Here is a 26,148-nt window from a genome sequence, read left to right as displayed (position 1 = left end):
AGTTGACACTCTTGCCTAACAGTCTCTTAATTGTGCTAAATCACTGTAACACACTGGCCTGATGTTGGCATACTACTTCATTAAATGATTACTCAGACATGATATACGATCCGGTCAGCAGCTTTTATTTCTGCAGTCTTTCAGCTCCATTTATCTCAGAGAGCTGCTGCTTTATTGAACAAGGAGGAGTGGCGTCAGAGCAGATGGATACACCCTTATGAGCTGAGTGACACTAACAAGGTTTTGATGGTGGATGAGAGTGAAGTGATGGATATAGTGGATGGATATGGAGGATATGGGTGTGAAGCAACCCGAGGCCTTTCATCAGAGCGGCGGGCAGACTTCCACAGCAGGAGAAGAAGAAAACACAGGTGAACTGGCACCATGAGACTCTCATCAGCCTGGACGGCACTCATTTTCCTGCTTATTCAAGGAGCATCAAGAGCCTGCACAGGTACAGCATCTTCTGCTTTACACTACATTATATGCTTGACTGTTGTTGACCTACCTAAGATATGATAAAGTCCCTTCACTTTTATTTGCAAGCAAAATTCAAGTCTTAGGCCCATTTAACTTCTGAGGAAAGGTGTAGAAAAGTTGATGACTGGAAAGATATTATAATTTGGTCCGTGCAACACAATGTCATAAGGACTGTCTACAATATTAGACATAAATGCTATAGTATTACTCATATCCTGGCAAAATAGTTTAAAATACAGAATAGTTTTAGTAAAACTTATCAAGATATTAGATATGGCATTATAATATTAAAACTAAGTTGTTGTGAATGTTCTCTTTTTCAGAGCGACATCCAATTAATGCAACAGCGTGGAAAAAACACATTTCAGAATGGCATCAAAGCTTAAATGCCTCAAAATAATCTAATAAAAAACATCACTGCTGACAGCAATTATAATAAATTAGATTTAAGGAAATAAAAGAAAATGCATAACAATACACTATGTATGTTTTTATAAATTTTTCTATGTACTTCTCCCTTCTTTTTTTAAGTTTGACAACTTTTTATACATATATAAAACCATTTGTGTAATATAGAGCAAAAAGAATAACATTAATGATGATTCAAAACAAATAATTATTATTATTGAATAAAACTAACCCTAACATAAAACTGCATACAATAAAGATAAGAGTAATCTTGCTTTAAAGTTAGTGGCATGAAATATATTACATTTCATTGCATGAACATTTCAAAATGTAATTCAATATACTGTGGCACATACTATTTATATTTTATATTTATATAATATTTAAGCGGCATTGCTTAAAGCTGCTAGGAACCGTTACTAAATATATTTAATTTCAAAATGAATTATTTCATTTTAGGATGATTTTTTTAAGATTTTCCCTTTCTTTAAAAAGGTTCAGTTTTAACTTAAATTAATTCATTAGAAATTGTTATTTTTTTCTGCTAATTTCAACTGTGCAAAACATTTTATTTTCAATTGCTTAAACCACAATTTACATTTAAGAGGTATTTTAATCATCCAGATCTTATGAAAACATTAATTTACACATAGGCCTATTGATGAATATATTAAAATGTGTTTAATGGCTTTTGATTGACTGTTTTTTTTTATAATGTACCTTTCCTGTTGACATTATATGAGATACAAACTGTATGTTTGACTTCTTCATATCAGTACACATAAAAGGATTCCTGTTTTATAAATTTTCAGTGAAGAAACTGGGCAGCAGCACAGGAAGATTTGCCAACGCCACATTAGTGCGTCTATCTGAGTTTTTGAGTGCGGGGTATAAGAAGGGAGTGAGACCGGTGAAAGACTGGAGGACGTCCACTATAGTGGCCATCGACCTCATGGTCTACTCCATCCTCAATGTGGTGAGTTACACACATCCACAATGTCTAAACACTAACCTGCCAACAGTGAACTGCTATGCTGTTTTATTTATATCATCTACTGTGTCATAACTCTGCATAATTATCTGCATTACACATACAAACATGTGAAAACCTCATTGAGGCTTTTACAGGGTTATATTTGATTTGTAACACTTAGCTATATTAATACAGCAGAACGGATGGATTAACCGCCTATAGCAAAAATTAGCTGCCAATTTTGTGCAGACTGTCGTCATATGCTGGAATACTACCTGATCCCAGGTTTCTGTGTTAATATGATTTAACACATTCATTTAGGACACTCTTCATTAGGACATTAGGTTATAAAGCAACCACGTTAATCACTTAATATTATGTTTCAATGTTATTCCCAATCACATTTTCAATTAAATCAATTAATGTGCTCAAGGTGGACCAATATCTCCCTCTTCTACAACTTACAAAAGCTGATGGGTTTAATTACGTAAGAAAATAAGCTGGAATATGTTTTTGAATTACTAATTTTAAGCTTTATTTAAATTAACCCCATAAACATGCAGGTGTAACATTTAAAAGTTATTAAATATGTAGGCTAAATGTAAATACGTAGTAAATACAATATATAAGGAACATAATTAAAGTATACAAGATGTATTTCATATAAATGTTATAAATTGATATGATGAATTTAAAAATACTTTCTCTAAAAACTGGGATGTATTCTATTCCACTACAGGATGAGAAGAACCAGGTTTTGACGACGTATGTGTGGTACAGACAGGTAAGACAAACACAAATGAATTTCCAAAAATCCCAACGTGTACTGTAAGTTTCCTTATAGACACTACATCTGGAACAATTTTATTTACTGCATTATTTCACTATCAAATTCTTGATTATTATCTATGATTATAACTTAGTGTAATTTGTGATTAAATTTGATATTTGTGTATCTTATTCCTCTTCAAAACCAGTTTTACCTTACAGCCCTATGTCTTTACAATATATATTACTGTTAGTAAGACACTAATGCTATGTGTGTTCACATTCTGTGCAACAAAAATAGATCTATATTTAATATTTACTATAATTTAGCTTCTTCCTTTCTTCAACATTTTAGTCGTGGACAGATGAATTCCTGGTGTGGAACCCAGAGGATTTTGATGAAGTCAAACAGGTTTCTCTACCAACTGCTAACGTGTGGGTGCCTGACATCCTCATCAACGAGTTGTAAGAACATATAACATTATTTCTGATACTTCTATTGTTCTACCAGGGTCTGTCTTTGCTCCTGAATAAGTTGTTGTTGACATTGTTTGTCTCTAACCTGCAGTGTAGACGTGGGGAAGTCTCCAGACATCCCTTATGTCTATGTGACACATGATGGACTGGTGCGCAACTACAAGCCCATCCAGGTGGTCACAGCCTGCACGCTCAACATCTACAACTTCCCTTTTGACGTCCAGAAATGCAGCCTCACCTTCCAGAGCTGGCTACATACCAGTAAGACAATCTTCACTTTACTTCACACTCATTTATGATGTGATTGAACTTTTTTTTTTTGGTTTACAGCCCAATACACAAGCAGTCAGATGATCAGACAGGTTGTACACAAACCCCTGAGGTTAGGTTACAAGGTCTACAATAATAGCAGCCTCTTATACAAATGTTGTTAATAGGTACTTCACATTAGCAGCATGCCAAAAATAATCTACCATTATGGTACTTTTGATGTAATTCTGGCAAAATGGTGGAAAATATTCACCAGCATCACAAAACAACATCCGACTCCCTCTTCAACACTTCTCATTAAGACTTGAGTGGAACAAGCGCTCTGCTCTGTGCATCCATGAACTCTCCCCTGCTGTGACATGTGCTTTAAGAGCAGAGTGGAGGGTGAAAGGTAACTTGTTGCCATGGCCGTTTCATGCTGCTGCCGACATTGTGTTCGATCTGTAGTTGATGACATCAACATCACCCTGATGCGAAGCCCTGAGGAGCTCAGGGAGGACAAGAGTGTATTCATGAACCAAGGAGAGTGGGAGCTGCTCCACATACTGTCCAACTACAAGATCTTCAGTGTGGACAACGATGACTATTACGCTGAGATGAAGTTCCATGTAAGTATTTGAAATAAAGATGTGTATATATGCGTTACGTGTGTAGCATAAATGTGGGGTGGTGCATCCTGCATGTGAATAACAAATTATATTTTTCCCCAACTTCTGTTGGTCTGGAGGAGCTGCAGCATTTATTTCTGCACAAACGTCCACTGTACATTCACTAGATATTCTCAGAGCTAAACTAACTTCTGCAGTGTGTAGTGTGCGTGCATGCACGTGAGGTGGAGCGAGCTGTGAGTGAAGGCAAGCAGGCAGGTAGAGGAGCAGAGGAGCAGAGACTCCGGCCCTGTAGACCAAAGCTACGGTCTCCCCCGCGTCCTCCGACCGCGGCCAACACTGTTTTGCAAGACGGGCTTCACTAGATATAACTTTGCGGTTTTGGTGCTTCCGTGTAGTTTGTGTTGGAGTCTGAGTCTGAACAGCGTAGCCACACGCTAGCGCGCATGGGACACCGACCCGGATTGATTTATACGTGTAAGAAGTTACAAACAGTCCCTTTAAATGTTAGTAAACTTCAACAACTAGCAAAGTAACACATGCAAAATGTTAGTAAACACAAGCAAAATTAATTAAAACAAAATATTTGGCTTCTAAACAGACAAACATACCAAATTAAACAGAGCACTTTAACACTGCATTAGTTTCAATGGCAATTTCCCTAATTTCTCAACCAATATTTAAACACTTAAACACTAAAAAGTTACACCCTCCTCACACATCTAATAAACACAGCTAAATCTTTCAGGCCTGCATGTTGCTCTTGTGTAGCAAATTACTCTTCACTCAAACCAATTCAAGAGAGATAAAGTTCAACTCACAGTTCTGTTTCAGTCCTGGATGGCCGTGTTGGTGTCTTAATCTAATGCTACTATTTTTACTCCATTTAGCACTTAAACTATAGTTCCTCTCTTTTACCTTAGCTCGTTTGTTTTGCCCTCTCTGTTTCACTTCTGCATCTTCAGCCAATCACAACAGGTGTCACTGACTGACCACTGCTAACGACCAATCAAAACAAAGAGTCCAAACTAAAGGTGTATTCTTTACATTTTAAGGGATATTCTGAATATTTTGGGATAACTTTATAATTTGTGTAGCAGCTGCTGGCTGAGGGATGTAAAGTGCTGACCGTAAAGTGCAAGCGGTCTGGTTCAAATCTTGCTACTGTCAGTTTACTCTGTAATAAAGGCGTAAAATGGCCCCAAATAATAGGCTACTAAATCAAAAAGGAACTGTAGACCCTAATAATTGTGTATTTTTTGGAAATTACTTATTTGCTTTCTTTGTGAAAGTGAGATGAGAAGATAACAACCTCGTAAACTAGAACTCAGATGGATAAACTGTTATTTTAACAGTTCTGTTTGTACAGATTAAACTAACGAGATACAACGTGTTCATTATGGACAGTCTTAGGACAGAGCCATGTTAGCTGTTTCCCCCTGTTTCCAGTCTTTATGCTAAGCTAAGACTTTCTGACTCGACTCATTTCCCAGGTGGTGATTCGGCGGCGGCCGTTGTTCTACACTGTGAACCTGCTGCTGCCCAGTATCTTCCTGATGGTGATGGACATTGTGGGTTTCTACCTGCCACCAGACAGTGGAGAGAGAGTTTCCTTCAAGATCACTTTGCTGTTGGGCTACTCCGTCTTCCTCATCATTGTATCTGACACTCTGCCTGCCACCGCCATAGGAACCCCACTGATAGGTGACTGAGATCTATTACTGCTTATCAGCAGTTTGTATGCAGAGCAGGATTTCTGCAAGGAGTGTCAGCTTATGATTTTAAAATATTTTGCCTTATTTTACCTCTGAATTGATGTGGAAATTAAAAAAAAACTGAAAAAGGTTGGTAAAATGTGATGTTAGGAGAGAACAAAACAAAATTGAGCAGCAGTTAGTCTGCAAGTCAAGCATGCAGAGGCAGATTAGTGAGGGCAAAACAAGTACTGAGAGTGCACTCAGACTAAATACAAGCAGTGTATTGGAGGGCTGGAGTCTATCCCAGCATGCTTTGGGTGGAAGGCACGAAGACATCCTCAACAAATTACCACTACATCATAGCTCTACAACAATACTACCAACACACATGCAAACTCCAAGATGAAAGAGTCTGAGCTCAAACCTGCAACCTACAGTCTATATGAAACCACGTCATTCAGAACGCCTTGTCTCATCTCACCTGTGCTGTAGGTGTGTACTTCGTGGTTTGCATGGCCCTCCTGGTGATCAGCCTGACGGAAACCGTGCTGATTGTGCGTCTGGTCCACAAGCAAGACCTGCAGCCTCCTGTTCCCCACTGGGTGAAGTACCTGGTGCTGGAAAGAGCTCCGGTCCTCTTCTGCATCCACAAGAAGCACCGCCTCTGCTCCACGCTGTCCTCCCAGGGCGCCGACCTGGAGCACTACAAGGACAACAACTATGGGACTGGTAAGGTACAGGTGAACGCATGTACAGTAGTAGTGGTTTTCAGTCTTGTGCCATTAAGGCAAAGGTATATATAGGTTTTTAATCAAAATAAAAAAAAACTTAGAGGCTAATGTAAATGGAAAATACATGAGGAAACAAATGTAATGTGTTCTCAGTGATGATTTCGCAGATACATTCATTGATAATGCTTCCTCATTATGTAAATAACATTACATTTCCTTCCTTCATTTGCTGTTGCAAATTAATGGTGGGCTATATAAATGTACTTTTTTAGGAGACGAGGATGGTTAGGTCATTCTTTTTGCTTTAACCTTCACCTAATTCAATAAAAAAACGCAAATTTCCAAGTAACATGAAGCCTATCCTTGTCCCGTCCTGCAGCCCAATGCACCCTCCACCACACCTGTGAGATAGGCCGAAGGCTCAGCCATCACGACAGAGACGGCGGACTGCTTGGACTGGGCCTGCCCCCCTCCAGGGACCCCACCCCGCCCGTCATGGACAACATCCTGCAGGAAGTGACGGCGATACGCCACTTCCTGGAGAAGAGGGACAGGTGCCGGGAAGTCGCCAAAGAGTGGCTGCAGGTGGGCTACGTGCTGGACGTGCTGCTCTTCAGGGTGTACTTGGTGGCCGTGGTGGCCTACAGCATCACGCTGGGCACGCTGTGGTCCGTGTGGCAGGTCGCCTGAGTCTCAGCCCTGTACTGCAGCTGTGGACACAAGCTCAGTGGGGAGAGCTTTGAATTCAAAAGGCCAGAGTTATTGGCTGTATGCCCTTTGTAGCTCAGTGGGTACAGGGAAGCACTTGCATAGTAATGGAACAGGGAAAGGCTTCCTGTTGTTGGGGCCTATGTACAAGTGACCAACTGGGTTTGCCACTATATCCCTACAAATATTAGTATTATCGTCATAATTTTAGGTACGATCAGAGAGTTTTAAAGTCCTATGATGTCAGTGCAATTTGAGGTTTTCAGGGCTAGCTCAAGGCTTTTTGAGACGCCTGAGCAGAAATGTAAATTAAATTGTTATTCATCATTATGAAGCAGGGCTGCAACTAATTATTATTTTCATTGTCAATTAATCTGTCGATTATTTTCTTGATTAATTAGTTGTTTGGTCTATAAAATGTCAGAAAATGGGGAAAAATGTTGATTTACTGTCATAGAGGAGTAAAGAAACCAGAAAATATTCACATTTAAGAAGCTGGGAAAAAAAAATACTCAAACCGATTAATTCAGTATCAAATTAGTTTGTAATTATTTAATAGTTGACAACTAATTGATTAATCGTTAGTAGTGGTAACACAGCAAAGATAATACAATGAAGATGTTTTAGCTTAGGGAACCACTTTAATGTTGGCAGCCCATTTCCCCATAAAACAAACAAACAAAAATGATTAAACAATAAAATAAAAAAGTTTAAAAAAGAACAACATCAACACATATTAACCTGGTAAAACTGTATCTGTTAAGTACAGTATCTTTTTACTATATAGTGCACATATAAAAACCCATACATTAATTTACTTAAATTATGTAAAAAAACAGTGGACCACAAGCATCATATACGTGTTTGAGGCCCTAAAAAACAATTACAGTAGTTTGTTTATATTTTTGTGTGGTTGTTTGGAAGAACAAAATCTTATCGCCACAATAATTGGTGCCTTTAAAAGCTTACAAAACCTGAGAAGACAGTTTGTTGTGATAAAGGTGAAACCTGGAGATATTCAGCATTAATGACACAGTTTAAGAATAAAATATGGACTTAGACACAAGTTGGTGAGCAATAGGACATTTGTACATTTTCAAGTTTTAATATTGCGGTTATTGCAGTGTAAAACATCTATATGAATATATAAAATATGTATTTACCCGGATCAATAAATAAGGAATTTATATTAGTAAGGTAATAAATGCATATGATGACCTGTTTTGCACTACATGTATATAAAGGAAAACATTTGACTGCATGCTCCCTTTCCTTAAATGTGGAATTTCTTACATATAGATGTAGTTATACTAGATATTCACACAGACTGTTAATGCATATTATTCGTTTATTTTCACGTAATGGTAAATCATAAGTCTGTAAGTAAAATGTTGGAAACTTACATATCAATATAATGTTTAACGTTAATGTGTCACCTCATGTAATAAAATCTGTCTAAAAACGATTGTAATGATGAATCAGATAACAGTGTTTCAAAGAGTTTCTGTAAATACAGTAAAAAAAAAAGGTGTGTGTTGTGGTTTTATTTAATTGTTTTGCAAATTCAAAAATTACCATCTTCACTTCACTTTTTATGAAAGGCCGTGTGTGCCATAATAATAAAATAATTATAAAAATAAAAAAGTAAATAAATCACATTGAGCCAAATATGTTGCCAAATATTAAATATGTCAACTGTTTTGTGAAATATTATTTCATCATTCTTATTTAAAGAAATCTGTGCAAACCTCTGTGCAATCACTGCTGCTAAACTTCTTTTCAGTGCAAACACAATGTCATGTATGAAATGAAAACGCTTTAAAAAAAAAGCTTTAAAATTGAATTTTGAAATCAAAATTATAATATGAAATAAAAAAAATAGCTAAAATAAAATTGTAATTCCACATAATAATTAGAAGTATTTATATAGTAGTATTTATTTATTTATTATTATTATTCATTTCCAACTGGTTAGGTAATGTGTTTTCTGTATTCATTAATTTGATTGTTTATTTAATAAAACCTCACTTTTTATTTAATCACTTTTGTCCCACATGGACTTCTGCACTTTCGGTCTCTAGCATTTTAGCAACAGTTTAAAATGGCCACAGGTGATTAAAAATTAATTGTGTGTAGAATTTATCTACAAAACATCCATCATCAGTCAACTGAAACTGTAACACTTGGCTTAGTCAGTTTATAATTTTCAATTTATTTTCAGTTTTCAGATGAACTGAAGGATTAAATCCTCTGTGGGTTGAGACAATCTTCCTGCATTTTAGGCTAAAAAACCCACCAGAGAAACATCCTCCCACCAATTGAATTATCTAAAAAGATTAATTTTTCAGTGAGTTATTACTCTGATATGTATCTAATAAGAATAAGATGATTATTTCTGATTAATCTTATTTTACACAACAGAAAATTATGTTAAATACATTATTTTTTTACCGTAATATGATTGTCTGTGACCCATGATCTATGATAAATTGTTAAATTGATCACTGGAAATTGAAATATTACAATTCATTAAATCCATATAGTCAAAAATAGCACAATAATGTAATGCTCATAATTTGCTACAAACCTGCTAATAATGTTTAAGTACCACTCTGCTCATTCATTCATTCATTAGGAGTTAACCTCTGCAGTTCATCTCAGCAGCCAGAGGATGGCACCATGCACAACAGCACCGGTGTTCTCATTTTACCACGGGGATAGTGTCACTGAATATTACAGTAACATGACGTATCAATAAGTCAGGTTTTTAATCCATGTAGCCCTGTGAGCAAAAAGAAAACACAATGTAAGAGAGATAAATGACAACATATGAATGAATGTAGAGAGTTCACATGAACCATCTTTGTCCATTTTGGCCAATCGGATCTGCCTCGATTAAATCTTGCAATATTTCATGACATTTGGTTGTTAAAATGTTTAAATTGCTCCCGTCAGGTATCATATATGACCTGTGCTCCAAGTGTTCAACCTGGTGTATCAGCCAAAGATCTAAAACTTGAGATGTCCTTCTCTTGACTCAGTCCAGGCCCCCTTAGGATCACATTTCACTTGTTTGTAAGAACATTTACACAGATTTTGGTTGCATGTTAAGGGAATTAACACATTAACTCAAATGAATAACTCATGGTGACTTAGCCTGAGACATCCTCCTCCAGTTTAGAGTCAAACCAGTTTATATTTGTACCGTCTAATAAAAAGCCAAGACATGCTCTGAGGGGAGAGTGAGTCAACTTAGAATAAAAATAAAGAGTTGCTATTGCCACAATAGCTTTAGGAAGGTATTTTTTTTTTGTTTTTTCAATATCCTACAAATGTGAAAAGAAATGTGAGTGAAGATCTACGGGGGTATAAGTTACAGGGTACTTTCTCCTCAGTTTAGTTGTTATTAATGTTCCTATGTTTTTCACTTACTAATTGAATGTCAAGTGGATACCTGTATAACACACCCTTTGGCTTAATTGTAATGTTAAACTGAGCAACAAGTGATTTGATGTTGTGAGCCTCCACCCTGACCAGACCTTACATTTGATTGCTCTAAGTCATACGGTCTGGTTTATAAACTGGTTTTACTTTTCATTTCAAAATTTATTTAGAGTATAAACCATCTCGTTTTCAAAGGGGTCCTCAGGCACAAAACATGAAAGTTAACAAACATTTAAGCACATAAATAATAATAATAACGATAATATATAAAACAAAAACATACATTAAACAACATCAACAAGGACATACACACAAAGGCTCCAACATAACATGAACATAATGATGAAGATTATAATATAATAACATTCTGACAAAATACTGAGTCTATTCATGAACTGAAAACAAGGGCAAATACAAAAACAAGAACAAGTAGATTTAAGAAAAACAAGCCAAGAATTATGGAAAGAAAAAATCAATCTGAGTAAATTGGGCAAATTATTTCAGTCTGATGGTGCTTTGAACTTAAAAGCACGTCTCCCAACTTCTTTAAGAGCTCGATAAAAAAAGGTTCTTGAATATGTCTCAGTGAATATGATGATCTGAAAAGCTGTTTTAAATATAAATGATAGTTTTAAGAAAATCATTCATTTTTTAAAACCCTAAAACAAACTCCAGGATCATCACTTTAGTGTTAAAGGCTGTCAACCTAAAGAACCAAGCCTTTAGATATGTGGGTCAAAGATCAGTGGTGAAACCTCTCGCTGCAACACAAAGGCCCTTCACTGTTCATATTACCATCCTGACAAACCAGTCACCAACCGCTGCCCCTTCCTTCCTAACACCCCAAAATAAGATCAAAGTCACACTAAAGCAACAAGTCCAACAAAACCACTATTTTCCTCTCATTTCCTGTTTTTCTTTTTCTGTCAAAAACTAAAACACCAAAAAAATAAATAACCACAGAGCCGCCCGCCATGTGTTTTGGGTGCATAAGTGGAGAAAAGAAAGAGGAGGGCTGCCTCATTAGTTTCCAATACACTGAAGTCAAGATGTGATCCTGTGTGCCAGAGAGAGGAAATGAGCAAATCTACTGGCATTATTGGGACACTTTTGATGTGACGTTTATTTGTTGGACACACAGGGAGCCTGGAGATTTTGCATGTTTTAGCACTTTAACTAGGAATCACATACTTCCAAAGCATGTACGGTATATCATGTGTCATGTGTGCATGCAGACTCAAGCAGGAAAGGTTTTAAAAACTGGTATGAGAACACCTCATCGTCAGAGCACCTAATTACTGGCAATTAAAGGACGGTTAACGTGAACAGACCATTAAAATCGTCAAATTCAAAGGGGCTCCTCCTCTGAATCAATGGTTTTTGTGATTGTAGAATCAGCCTATTGCCTTTGTGTTAAGAAAGAGGTGATCCTCTGGGGAGCATGTGGAGATTTCTGCCTGATGGTGGCGACAGAAAAAAGGTCAGGTCACGATAATCATTATGAATCATCCTCCACGTCTCAACAAATGGCGTACTATGAACGGCATGGAAATTTGTAAGTCATTTCACGTGCAAAAACAACGCTCTTGCTTGTCATTTCTGTACTGACTGCAATGTAAACGCATCCGCGTGAATATGCTACGCTCAGAGATAGTGACGCAACTTCCGTACTTTGGTGTTTTACGACACTTCGGAAGTTATTTAAAGCCAAACTATGATCTTTTCCTGAAGCTAACTCAGTAGTTTTTGTCACGTAACTTCCGTATTTAGGTTACGGCTCTTCCTACTGTGATCTTTTCCTAAACCTAACCAAGTCGTTTTACCTTACCTTTACCTAATACTGGAGAGGAAATTGACACGTCACGTGTTGATGGACTGAAAAGCACGAAAAATACAATGTTGAAAGTCGCGCTGAGCGTCAAGAAAAAAAGGGAAATTTGTGTCTATGTACATGAATCAAATAGATTACATTTTGTGACTATTTCATGAACTGCCGTGAGAGATGTTTGATCAACTGCTACAGAAATGAGAACAAAAAAAGGGAGGCGAACATGAGCGACTCATCTAAACCGTGTTCAGGTCAATCTATCACCACGATGCAAAAGCCGAACAGCTTTGTGTCTCGGCTCGCTTCCTCTCTATAATGACAATGATGCGTGTGTGAGGTGCACGCAGATGCACGCCCTGCATATCTAATGATAGCATTTGTGACCTCTATGGCACAAGAGGCAGAGCAGACAAAAGGCAGCGAGGCTCGGAGTGCTGCAGTAGTTACCATTAGCACATCACAGACAGGTGGTGAGAGCGGAGCTGAATGCACCTCCACTGTGAACATTTGTGGGAAACATACAACAGGCTGTCGCAGCGAGTCGTGGCGTTCAGTCAGGTGATGTGGTTCGACATTGTTATCAAAGGATAATTCAAATGAATGCTTGTCAATATTTTGCTTTTCTTGCATCAGTTTATGTGTTAAGAATGATTTGCTCCTTGCAGGCATGATGCCACCCACATTACAACAACCAGAATATACAGACAGTAGATCTCTACTAGAGTAGCACACATACCATCTTCTACCTGGGTTTAATACCAGAAAGACTGAAGGATTTATAGGTGACAGAGCTGGTCAGCAGGCTGTCACTTTATGGAGGTACAATATAATTATTATTATACTGTAACTTTTCATTGAGCCATTCTGATACGTAACGACACTAGCCTACTGTATATTAAAGTACATTTTCAGTTTTTGCTCTTCTTTTTTATGGCTAATACGCAAAAAAAAAAAGCATTAAAACAGGGTGTATGAGTGATTAGAAAATACGCCATGTCACTGTGACAATTTATTGTATTTTTATGGTAATTTACAGGCAACACTGTTGCCAGTACCCAGGACTTTTTGGTCTATGATACCATATCTTCAGAACGGTCATGTTGGAGCTGCATGGAGGCTGAGAAGCAGCAGAATTTCAAACTACATTTCAAATTATGCGATTCAAATTCAATTTTTTAATGCAATTATTCAAGATGAGCAATTCAAATATAAATAATTTTATTTAAATTTAATTTAATTACATTTAATTAAATTAATTCAGTTTCTAGTGACACGTTTCTGCCCATAATTCTAGGTTTTCTAAATTTCAAATTCAGAGCATAAAGCAGCAAACATGTTCTGCCATATTCTGATGTGCACACATAGACAGATAGCTAAACATTAAGTCTGAGAGGCTTGAATAATGACTCAGGCGAAGAGGTAAAGTTGACCTGTCTTTACTTGCATGTCTTGAGACATCATGTTGCATCTAGTACACCCCTTTTTTTGTGAAACTGAAATGACAGTAAAGCATATAAGGCACTACAGAGCAATGTATAAAATCACAAAATGTACACATAAATAATGTTACCTGGTATAGATAAATAGTTAAACTTACAAATGATGCTTCTCCAAGGCTTTACAGATGGAGGCAGATTCAGAGGGCCATGATCCACAGAGCCGACAGCATGCATTCAAAACAAAGATGGCCGAAATGAACTATGACCCTGGTCACATATTTGTATTAACCAATTAAAACAAGGAAGAAGCAGTTTCCCTAAAATGGCTTTACTCTAAAGCTGCACCAGAAATATGCAACATGGGGTGCTAAACTTACCACTAATAAATGTTACATGACAAGACAAATATTTAACGTCTACCTGAGCAGAGAACGAAGCCTTAATCTGAGTTTCTCTGCGCTTGGTTTGCGCAGCCGGTCCGGCTACGCGTGCATAATAGTGCATGTGAGTTCCAATGTGTGTGCCCCACTGGCTCGCTATTGGCCGCTGCTCTGCAGTCTGCACTGCGCTGCCGGTCACCGCTGATAACGCCATCCTCACCCACGCCGGTGTTGTGGAAACCGTAATGCCCAACCTCTGGTCTAAACACTGTTAGCTCTGTCAGCACTGTTGCCGTTGTTTGCTCTGCTCGCGCTGTTAGTTGCTAGATATGCTCTGAATTTGGAGTTTAGCGCCTTTAACCACATTTAAATATGCTAACGTTAAAGGAATATTATTCATTCAATATTAAATTCATAAATATGGCTATGAAATAAATCCTGAAATATATAAATAAGGCAATAAATATATATGCACTATGGTTCCTTCACATTAAAAGCCAAGCAGTTAGGTCAGCTGAAGACCGCTACAGATCAACTCATTCCTCAGCAGCTCACTGACCCTGTGGTGTCTGTCTTCAGTTGCTTTTAACTTGAATGGGGCTGTTAAAAACTGGCTGATATCTGAGTTTATTTATGACACAAATTCCTTACTGACCTTGAACTGCTGGAATAAGATGCTGGTTTGGCTTCAATCTGGAACACTCCTGATGAATCGTCTCGTACAGCATCCAATTGTTTTGTCAACCAGTGATGAAAATGATCAGGAACAAAGTGCATTGGAGGTCTTAATAGTTGTCTTCATTTTATTTGCTGTTATTAAAGATTTTTTTGCACCTAACAATGACAATCATGAATCTTGTTCATCGCTTCCTATTTTAAAGCAAATTCTAATTTGTCATTAATAGATATTTAAAAATGTAAAGAATTATTTCAACCACTGAATTGGATAAAAAAAAAATACATACAAGAAATACATAAACAGCCCATGATGAACCATTCGACTACCGCTAACATGTTAACAGTAAATTACCGCTATTTCAAAAATACCATTTACAAGTAAGTTACTGTAAATGTTCCTCCTACATTAACATTTTTAAGACAAACCTCAAAATATACGTATTTTTAACGGCCTTTGGTTGCCATTAGTGGTTTTAATGCTTTTTGTTTATAAACTTATTTTTATAAATTGTTTTATTCTGTTTTAGATTTGTGCACATTAAATGACATTGCCTCGTATTTTTATTATTGCAAACCTACTGTTGTTTTGTTGATATTTTACTCGCTGTTCACTTTAACTTCTAAAGCACTTTGGTCCAATTGCTATATAAATAAACTTGACTATATAACATCTACTACACCATGCTATGGAAATTACAGTAACTAACTGTAAAGATGTGTTTTGTGGTAGGTTTATTGGGCATTTTGTGGTATTTAACTGTAAAAATGACAGCAAAGTCTAACAGAGTAAAGAAATAAAATGTAATGTAATTCATCACATTATTTCACAATGAAGTATATTTTTTTTGAAGTAGTAGCAAAAGTACAAAATGATTATTTGGAGTTGGATCCTATACTGTCACCTTCTGTTCTTTAAAGAAAAACAAATGGCGAGCCAGAAAGAGGGCTAAGACAGACAACATGAAGTCCATTTTTTATTTTTTTCTAACCGCAGATTGAAAGTATACAACTGAACATCATGATTTGATTTTTATTATGAGACTCATAAATAAAAATACAAAAAAATTCCACTACAAAAAACAATCTACTGTTAGTAGGATGTAAAAAAAAGAAAGAAATATTCTTTATATTTTCCACTATCAAAGGCACAACATTGACTTTAGTGACAACATGGAGAAGAGAACCTGCAGCATTAAATCTTTTATTTTTCCTTTTTATTTTTTTTTCACACTCCATCAGAGAACACTGAAATGTTACAAAGAGAGGTGTCTGATTCTACATGGAAAAAAACAAAAAAGAACAACCTCTATATCAACAGACGGTGGCTATAGATTGGTGGCACAGCTCAACAGGAAACGTACTGCCACGGAAAAAAATAGCACGTTGTCGCTGGAAAAGACAAAGGACCTTTGCAAAGCTCTAATGCAAATTTCAAAAAATTATACAACTGACAACAATAAGAGAACAAAATAAAGAAAATAAAAAATAATAATTGGGCACCTTCTAAGATTAGGCTAAGATTAGGTGCTGAGGTAGACAAAAACTATAACAATTCAAATCATAATAAAAACACTATTTTCTTAATACAGAGCAACTTGACTGGCACTTGTGCTGTCACAACAATGGAGGAGAGAAGTAGCACAGACAAGCCAGGGAAAGACAGAGAGAGAAAAGCTTTGTTACATAAAAAGCTTTGTTATGCTTGGTCCGACAGGGCAATTGGTCCTCAGTGCTAATATAAAAAAATACAATGTCTTGGTGCTTTGTTACTCAAAACAGTTTTTAGTCTAGACCTCGATGGCACATGCATTGCAACACTGCATGAAATGGCTACTTTGTTCTAGAAACACCACACCAAAACACAGAGTGCCAGCTCCAGGGATGCCATGATTCCTCTCTGACGAATTTAACATCCCCTTCTTAAATGCATTTTGTAGAAAAAGAAAAAAGTACTTTAAAAAAAAGAAAGAAACTGAAGCAAAGCAGAAGGGGGAATACCCTAGTGCCAACCTCCCCAAATGGAGGTTTTCTTTCTTTTATTTTTATTCTTTCAAGAGCAATATAAAGTTCTCATCAGCAAACCTGTTGCTGACAACAAAGAAAAAAAAAAATAGACAATCTGAGTGGAGACTTAATTTGCTTGCAGAAAAAACAATTTCATGGAGCAGATTTTGCAGGTCTCGCCACTGGCAGCCTGTCTGGATTCCAGTAATGCTTTGTTTTGTGTCGCTAAATAAATGCTTTTGGGTGCCAATCACAGCCTATAAGAGAAGAGGTGAATGCAGAATCCCAGTTGCTATTTCAATAGCATTAAGGGGTTTATTGCAGTCCTTGAAGAAGAAGACGCACCGCTCTATTCAGGATTTAAAAAATAAAATAAAAATCAGGTCAATCTCGAGCGTCATGACATCCCTAGGGTGCTGGAGACACCATTTTTATTTTCTTCTGAAAATACGGAAACTAAGCAGATATAGATGGATATTTTTGTTGAACAAATTCCATTTTTAGGCACAAAGATAGTACAGAAACATCGGAGGAACACTGAGGGAAGAACTATATCGATGCCAATGTATATATATATTTTTTCCAACATAGAGAAAAAAAGTGGCATAGAGTATCATCTTATTTTGTATCTGATCTGATTAGTGCATTTTTCCACTAACACACACACGCACACACATAGTTACACACTCTTTGACGCACTCTTTCACCCGCACGAAAAAGTAGAAAACATTCAGAGGACGATGATAGGAATAATGTGACTGATCAAGTCTTGCATTGTGGTGGTTCAGACTGAGCCGTGACTGGGTATATTATAGTGGGTGGATATTATATGAGGGTGAAAAAGCCCCTCAGCTCACAGTGTTTGAGAATCAAATGGCAAGACACCACGGGACATGCCATCCCTTCTTCTTCTTTTTTTTTTTTTTCAAATACAAAAACAAAAGACATGTTGACAGTCAAGTTTGATTGAAAAATTGTAAATGACAAGTACTAATTGGTCGGTTTGGCAGCGCCCCCCTGCCGTCCCGTATTTTATCATCTTTTTTTTTCCTTTTTTTTTTTCTTTTGTCACATACACACACACTCGTAAAATTTGTGGCGGATAGATTTAGTCCTTCACCTACAATGCAATTGACATCCAGAAAGCAACACTTATTATTACAATATGTTCACACACATGTTTTTTTGTCCAACAATATCAAAGAGGAGCAAGGCAAAAATGATTCACACCCAGAGAGAGAGAAAAAATAAAACAGGTAAAAAAAGAAAAGAAATACAAATATTTGTGCCCTGCTGTAACCCTCCACAAATGGAAAAAGGACTGACACTGAATACAAAAATATCACAATTTTTATATATCAAATTGCCTCTGTTGGCTCTTGTTCAGGAATATGCTCATTTCTCAAGAGAGCTTGTCAGCGGAGACAATCTCTATTTTTAACCTTCTGGTTTTTCTTTTTTGATTACCACTTGCAGTTCCAATTGTCCAACGCACTTTGCATCACTGCAAATATCACCTGTCCTGGGCGGTTCAGCGCTTTTTGACGAACCTTCTTTTTTTTTCACATTACAAAACTACACTTCTATTCACATATTTTCAAGTTTTAATTCTTGTTTTTAAACCCTCTTGACAGCAATAGTACTTCCTCTTATCTGCCGCATCCCTCGAACTCATCACTTAAGGCTTCAAAATTGCTTTTTTTTTTTTTTTCTCTGCTCTTCTGTGGTTGGAGGTGCAGGGGGGAGACTATAAGAGAAGAATAAACATCCATTTGAGTGACTTTCCAAATCCTATCAACCTCTACTTTTGTTATCTCTGACGCTTTTATATACATTTTGCTTAAAAACACAATCTTAAATCAACTTTTGAAAAACAAAAAAGAAGCATGAGATGAAGTAGCAATGATGAAATAATGCAAAACACAAACACAAAATAAATGTGCTTTTGCCAAAAAAAAAATAAAAAAAATGAAACAACTTAGAGGTAGCTTTTATAACAAATGACCAAACCTTCCGGCTCTTTAACAAGCGGGGTTAATAATACCAAGTTTGGTAACAAGTAATGCACAAAGAAATACACAACATGAGAAAAACAAAATCTCTTCACCGTGGCACTTAAATTTTTCTGCGTACACACATTGCTTCATCATGTCGTGCAATGCATCTTTTCAAACACACACTCTTGAACACACACACAAAAAAGTGTACAAATGAAACAAAAGGGAAAATTAAAATACACAAGCAACATGAGGTCACAAAACGAGGTAATTCAAGTACGATGTGTTGAGATCAAACTCAAGGTCAATAGTAACAACAACAACAACATCAACAACAACAACAACAGGAGACGAGAGAGACGAAGCGCAGGGACAAAACCACAGAGAAAGAGTTGATTTATTCTGTCGTCTTACTGGTCGCCCCCTAAGCTGCTGGGCAGTGTCTCGTCCTATCAGTGATTTCCCCCTTTTTCCACCGGCCATTTGGATATGTGATCACCACGGCAACGCTGTGACATGCAGTGATGCTCGCCTCAGGTTCAACCGTAATACCTGTGGCTGCGTCATACAGGTCTAATGCTGCGTTTCAGAGACATTGGTAATTCCCACCAAAATAAGCCTTTCAGTTTGGGCTGTATGCAGATGTTTCTTCCATGATGCAGGTATGTAAACATTGCAGCATACACTGTAAGTAGCCCCAGTGGTAATTTAGATCAATGCAAATATATTTAGGAATATGCACCATTTAAACACTGTAATAGAGAGCCGAAATCCACCGTGGGATCTCATTTCGGAAAAAATATGAACGGTAATCAACGGCGAGAGATTTCTGATCCCATTTGAATTGCGCTACAAATCACACAGATGATGTTTGTCAGCTTAAAAGATAATTTTATAAGTCAAGAAAGTCGCAGTTTGTTGTAAAAATGTTGAAGTATCAAACTGTAAAAATACGTAATTAGAAAGACGACACCCAAAAGTCACGTGAGAGACTTCTCTCTCTCTGGAACTACGATTGAACGGGTTCTCGCTCGTTCTTTTGCTTCCCGGTTGATAAAAAGAGTCGCTGGATAAAACACATCAAGTGACATTTGTGCATGGTCATAGCTAAGTTAGTTAGATAGCTAGTGTTAGTGACGTACATTGTGCCAAACTGAGCTGTTCCACACAAAACTGAGACTTTCTTGACTTGCAAAATTATGTTATAAATTGACAAACATCATATGAGTGATTCAGGCCACAATTCAAACGGGATCAACAAATGATCTGTCTCTTGCTTTGACTACCGTTCATATTTTTTTAACAAAATAAGGTCCCATGGTGGTCCATCGGTGGGGGAGGGATTTGGCCTCTCTATATAACTACAGGAAAGGAACCTCAGATAACGCAGGACTCGCCTTTAGGTTATGTTAATAATCCAGCCGTCAATCTACATTAAAGTTTGAATTTGAGGATATGTTTCAGCCGCTCCATCAGATCGTTTTGTCCAGTCTATCAGAACATCTGGCGGTGAACGATCATGTCAAATGTAAAATAGCATTCACAGCTGCTGGCTGGTGAATGTCTGAGCTGTTACACGGGTAACAGCATCTGATGTTGGATGGAGAGAATCTGAACCAGTGGGAAGGCGTGGAGAGTAATAACAACCTCCAAGGTGGGAATTATAGGTGTCTGACTTCCATTGAAAGGCGGCATTAACCTGCTATGTATTTTGACAACAGCCTTGTGCGAACCTGGCTCACAGTCATTCACATTCATGTTTCGATGCCATATAACAGTCTTCAACCCGCCACACCGCCTTTGACGAACGTGAAGGCGTGCAGCGAAGGCATTCCCAGCACTTCTTCAACATTCACAACGAGCAGTCGGAGTCGCAGGACTCCCACGGAAAGCAGCCTTTTCCCATTTTGTGTTTTCCATCCCTGTGGTGAATGGACAGATCTGTCGTGGTGTTACAAAGTGTTACTGCTTATGTGTCAGTTTGTGTAGTTCATCATTAGTGTGAGATAATGATAGTCGTCTGGTTAAATGTACATGGATAAAAAGCAGTCCAGTTATCTATTGCTGAGTAGGTGGATATGCTGGGTTTAATGTGGCGTACTGTAATAGCGAGTTATGATTTAATGGAAAAATATATAACTTGCAGACATCAAACAGAGACTGTTGTCGTAATTTGCTTTACCTGTGCAATCAAGCCATGATAAACTACGATGATGCAGAGCTACAAAAATATAAGATGAAAAAGTGACACAAGTTGGCTCCTCTGGGGAGAACCGCGGAGGCCAGTGGTGACTCCACCTTCTCCAGCACTCGTCTGACAGAGAACCAGGAAGACTACTGAGAAAAAAAAGCAGCACTAGCATCTCACCACTCCCCCGATAACAACCAAACAGACGCTTGGTTTGCAGTATTTTAGTGCTCCCATTCATCCAGTTCAACTGTTTCATCTACTGCATACGCCTACCGGCTCCGCTGCGGATTCTCAGGGGCTATCTCACCGGCGCCGCTGGGGTCGGAAGGATCTCATGTATGGACATTTATACTGGGGAAGATCTGGTAAATGACGGGAAGTTGCAAAAACAAATCTCCCATTAGGGATGGAAAAGATTAGGGGCATGTTCGCCCATTCAAACTCTGGTGAAACCTGGTGGAAAATACGTCTTGGTCCTCCTCCAAGATAACTTTGTTGTGATTTATAACTACCATAACATGAAAGATTTGGCGTCTGAAAGCCATAGTTCCTCAAAACCATGATGAACTGGGGGCCTAAATTGATCATGTGATCCAGACCAGCATGACTAAGCAGGGAAAATGTAAACAAACCAATACCAATACAAAAAAAACCCCTTTCCCCTAAAATGGAGTGATGGCAAGCTTGTGCGGGTTCAGATAGCCCTTGAGAATCTGCTTTCTCACTCGCAGCAGCATCCAAAAAAAAGTCACTTCCTTTGCAGCTTGCTCGCTTTGTGGCGCTGCATGAAATGACCTGAAACAATAACACAGTTGCAGATGTAGTGAATGACCCGGTGAATCCGAACTATGGTGGAGAATCCCTCTCCGTGTCCAAGTCTTCCTCTTCTTAGCACTTTTGTCCCACCGTCACCACCCTTTAACCCCCCCGTCGGTCGGCGCCGCCTTTGCATGAAAAGTAAAAAGAGAAAACAAACCCCTCTTGCTTTCGGGTCTCTCGCCGTTGACGTTTCCTAAATCGGCAAACGCAGCCTCCTATCCGCTCAATTACATTCCCCTTACCTCTCAACCCCGCCCCACCACCCTCACACCTACCCCTCCCTCTCTTCATTCACTCTCCCAGGCCTCAGACGTAGCAGAGGTACAGGTAGGTCTTCTCTATGCGCCAGTCTGGGGGGACGTCTTCGGGCTTGTGGCCCTTCATGTGCTTCTGCATGGCTGACAGGCTGGGGCAGTACTCCAGGCAGATGGTGCATTGGTAGGGCGAGGCGCCGTTGTGGGTGCGCAGGTGCTTGATCATGGCCGAGTAGTCCCTGGATCGCTGGTGGCACAGCTTGCACTCGAATGGCTTCTCACCTAAAGATGATGAGGGGTGGGGGTGAAGACAACAATCATGTTAGCCAAAGTGCCATTCAGTGACAGTATTATGTTCTTGTTGAGGCGTGATGTGCCTGTTAATCAGGAAAATAAATGCATTTGATAGCAAAATCAATCAATTGAAAGAAAAGAACAGGATGTATCGGTGTGTGAGGTGTTCTGGTAAGCACAGCAGCGTTTGTCATTCACACCCAAAGATCTTCATTATTTGAATGCAATGTGAAAATTCGCTCATCTCCACTAAAGTCAGTGTTGTTCACAGGAAGAAGAAGAAGTGTGGCCTCATTGTGAAGGCCCGTACCAGCAATGTAATATTATTGTTTGCTTCAAATACCAGTGTGGATCTTCTGTGCCTTGATAACCAAATTGCTATGCAGTATTATTACAACACTCTTTTTAACTATTTCTTCCTCTAGGTGCAACAACAACTTTGCTCCGTGTTGCAAATGCAGCACATACAGTAAGTTCCTGTTGTTACAGGCGATCCCCTCCTTCCACAGGTTTCTCCTCAACCCGTGTCTCGCGCATTCATTGGCTGTCGCTTGTGGCTGGAGTTCCCGACAGGTCCAGATATTTAGCATGCTAGATATCTGGAATGTGTCTGAGAGGCATCGGCGAGCCTCTTGGCTCACGTCTTTGAGCAGTTTACACATGATGCTTGAACGCCGATTTGTCTCTGATCTCTCGGGGAGCGGAAAATCAGGGCTTAAGTCGTGTAGTGTGAACTAGACGTAAACCAGATTACCTAAACCCAACCCGTTCTCACTCCCAACTCGTTAAATATCGGGCGGTCAGAGCAACTGACTTAGAAGGCTATAAAGAGCGTCACAGTCCACGTAGGACGGGTGAGAGTGGTAGTGGATGGGTCCAGCAAACACCGGACTTTCAACGAGGAGACCGCTGTTCGTGTCTCGTGTGAAACTAAAAGTCAACATTGACTTATTTCGTCATGTCAATTGTTAGTCCCGTGAGTCGTTCGTCAGGTTAAACTACAATCGTTTCCTAACCCTAACTAAGTGGTTGTGTTGCCTAAACTTAACTTTCTGTGAAGACGGAAGTTTATTTTGAAAAGACACTAGGCATGTAACTAGCGTATATTGACACGTTGTCCCCAACACGTCCAAAACTGATGTTAAAGTGGTACGTAGAGCGTCATTGTTCGAACCTTAAGGCCACTGAACAAACGTCGGTATTTGACGAGTTGGGAGAGAGAATGTGTTGCTAAATCACTTTATTTTGGAAGCAAAACTGCAACTGAGTGCACCCAAAATGTTGGCAACAAACCCTAATTGCACAGGAAAACTGTGTGTGTGCACAACTACGGTGAATACGCCTTCTTTTTCTCTGTCAAAATGGCTAACCTGGGGTTTGTTTTAAACCTGTCTGACTTCTTTTTAGTGATCGTAGCAATTAACTGGTTGACCGATGCTTTTATTACTGATAAGAATGCTGGCCAAAGCTATAAAAATAAGATCCACGCTATAATAAAACTGTGACAAAATGTGACAGTTCAGACTGCAGCATATGAAAACCTGTTGTGTGTGAGAAGTAAAAAAAAAAAGTCTCTATATGTCAGGGCTTCAGGAGAGAAGAACGTCCCATCACCACTAATTTAGAGAGCACAAATTTCACCCTGCTGGCCCACAAGAAATCCCGGTGTTGTGATAATAATTGGACTGTGCACACAGCGCTGTACTGTAAGTGACAAGCCAAAACCCAGGAGTGACATCCCAACTGTCTCCTGAACAGCAGTGTGCAGTAGTAAAAGACCACACTAACTCTTTTAAGTCATTCGAGCTGCCCCCAATAATTGGTACAACTCAAAAAGAGACGGACGGATAAAAGCATGGACGTACAGTATAGTGGCGTTTGTTCACCTCGGAGAGACAGTCAGGTCCATCAAGCAGCTAACGCATGATCTTCTAATTATTCTTGTGGTTGGGGGGGGGACATAAGTCCTTTGTATTCAGTTGTTATCAATTCTCATTACTGCCTTTATTAAAAAGACCCCACTGTATTGGGATTTTGAAACCGTGCGAGGTTTTTTTTTTTTTCCACATCATGTCGTGCACAGAAGAAAATGAAAGAGATGCTATTTAATCAAAATGTGCAACTATCAAATGTGGCAGCAGCGGCTTCTGATCACACAGAGAACAACGTGCTTTCGCTTTTTAAGGTCTACCTTCTTAGATCTCCTTTTGAAAACCCCCCAAAAGACAACACTAAGGAGTTATATGACGTCTATGCAAATACATAATTAATTCATGTTCTTGAACACTTCCGAATCCGAGCTGCATCCTGCAGAGCTGTAGTCAAGACCACCTAAACCAGCCGATTAGACTATTGTCAGGCCATTAAATAGGCGTTATCAGTCGCTATAAGCACCAGAGACAATTTCACGGTACAATGTAATCTCATGCAATGGTGCTTATGATATTAAACAGTTATTCCTCCTTTCCTGTTTGTTTTCCTACGAATGTCCAGCAACACGTGTCAATTTCCGCTCATTACATGCATACAGTCTTTTCAAAATAAACTTCCGTCTTCAAAGGAAACAACTTCCTTATGTTTAGGCAATAAACTACTTAGTTAGGTTTAGGAAAAGATCGTGGTTTGGCTTAAAATATCTATGGAAGTGGCGTTACTTAAGGACGTAAGTTACGTGACAAATACTGTAAATCAACGCTGACTTCTGGTTTCACACGGGACACGAACGCCGGTATTTTTAGACCCAATAACACTGTCAACACTCCTATACATCACCTCGACCTCCTCCTTTTTGTCGCGTTTGTCGCTTCTATACTTCCTGGTTCACAATTGAACAAACAAATTGATTTTGTGGGATATACATGAATTGCGGCGTTAAATAACACATGAAAACCCATTTCACAACGTTAAGTCTGTGGCGTTAAATGACACGTGAAAAGCCTAAAATGTGTTATCACGACACACTGACTGTCCTCAAAATGTCGTGCTATTTATACACCTTCCCATGAGATGAGGTTGGATGTTTAAATGTCTGCTATTTCTTTTATAAGCCACATTTAATCAATGTAGCACATTACACAAAATACAGCTCCTGCCATGGAGAAGTCCTGAAGGTGTCATAAATCAAAGTGCGGCGCTGCTTCCTGGCTGTGGGGGGATGCTATATTCAAGAAGCACATTTCAATTCAGCAACAGCAGCCGTCCTAAATGTGCTAATGATTTGAGTGATGGCGGGGAATAATCCGCCAGCGCTCAAGCCGGCAGACGCAAATTAGACATGTAAATGCTGACCTTTACCAATGGCATTTGAAATGAGCTGTCGGATGTGATCTAGCCCGCCGCTCGCTGTCACCTTTCAGCTGGAGCCTCGCACATGTGTGCCGCCGAAAACGGGCGGCCTCGTGCCTCCGCTTGCTCGCTCTGTCTGTCCTTTTCTGACGCCCTGGTTAACCTTGACCTACGCGGGGTTGTGGGTTACGCCGTCATTCAGCCAATAAGCATGAATACGGTGCTGTGCGGCAGCGCGGACACCTGCATTATGTTGATATTGATAACCAGACTGTAAACAGGGTCGCCTCAAATAACTAGCTAATAATGAATTGCAAATGGGGCCCAGGTATTGATCCGCCATTGGCATTTGGGATGTGTGGAGAGAAGGGGGAGGCGGGGGGGTGGTTAGGTTGCCAATGTCGATGATTCATCA

At 38.8% G+C, this 26,148-nt stretch overlaps 2 protein-coding genes across 2 annotated transcripts in view; one reads left to right on the top strand and one right to left on the bottom strand.

The window, feature by feature from the left end:
• The first annotated feature begins 280 nt into the window (after positions 1-280).
• htr3a (5-hydroxytryptamine (serotonin) receptor 3A) lies at positions 281-7,517 on the top strand. Its single transcript, XM_037749145.1, has 9 exons — positions 281-371; positions 1,701-1,864; positions 2,601-2,645; positions 2,985-3,094; positions 3,198-3,367; positions 3,824-3,984; positions 5,478-5,688; positions 6,174-6,410; positions 6,792-7,517. Exons 1-9 carry the CDS (start codon positions 281-283, stop codon positions 7,100-7,102), a joined length of 1,500 nt encoding a protein of 499 aa, XP_037605073.1. The 3' UTR covers positions 7,103-7,517.
• Positions 7,518-16,073: 8,556 nt separating this feature from the next.
• Positions 16,074-26,148, bottom strand: part of zbtb16a (zinc finger and BTB domain containing 16a) — a 173,389-nt gene continuing 163,314 nt past the window's right edge. The window contains exon 7 of the mRNA XM_037747694.1: positions 16,074-22,436. Within this exon, the coding sequence (XP_037603622.1) occupies positions 22,207-22,436 (230 nt within the window). The 3' untranslated portion in view covers positions 16,074-22,206. The remainder of the gene's footprint in view (positions 22,437-26,148) is intronic.

This window comes from Sebastes umbrosus, chromosome 17 (assembly GCF_015220745.1).
Source record: "Sebastes umbrosus isolate fSebUmb1 chromosome 17, fSebUmb1.pri, whole genome shotgun sequence".
NCBI lineage: Eukaryota > Metazoa > Chordata > Actinopteri > Perciformes > Sebastidae > Sebastes > Sebastes umbrosus.
Note: the sequence above shows the minus strand (reverse complement) of the source record. Positions and strands in the feature narration are given on the sequence as shown.

Coding starts and splice junctions, on each gene's coding strand:
- htr3a (XM_037749145.1), top strand. CDS start 281: ATGGATATGGAGGATATGGGTGTGAAGCAACCCGAGGCCTTTCATCAG. Junction 3,985..5,477: donor ACGCTGAGATGAAGTTCCAT/GTAAGTATTTGA, acceptor CTCATTTCCCAG/GTGGTGATTCGGCGGCGGCC. Junction 6,411..6,791: donor GGACAACAACTATGGGACTG/GTAAGGTACAGG, acceptor CCCGTCCTGCAG/CCCAATGCACCCTCCACCAC.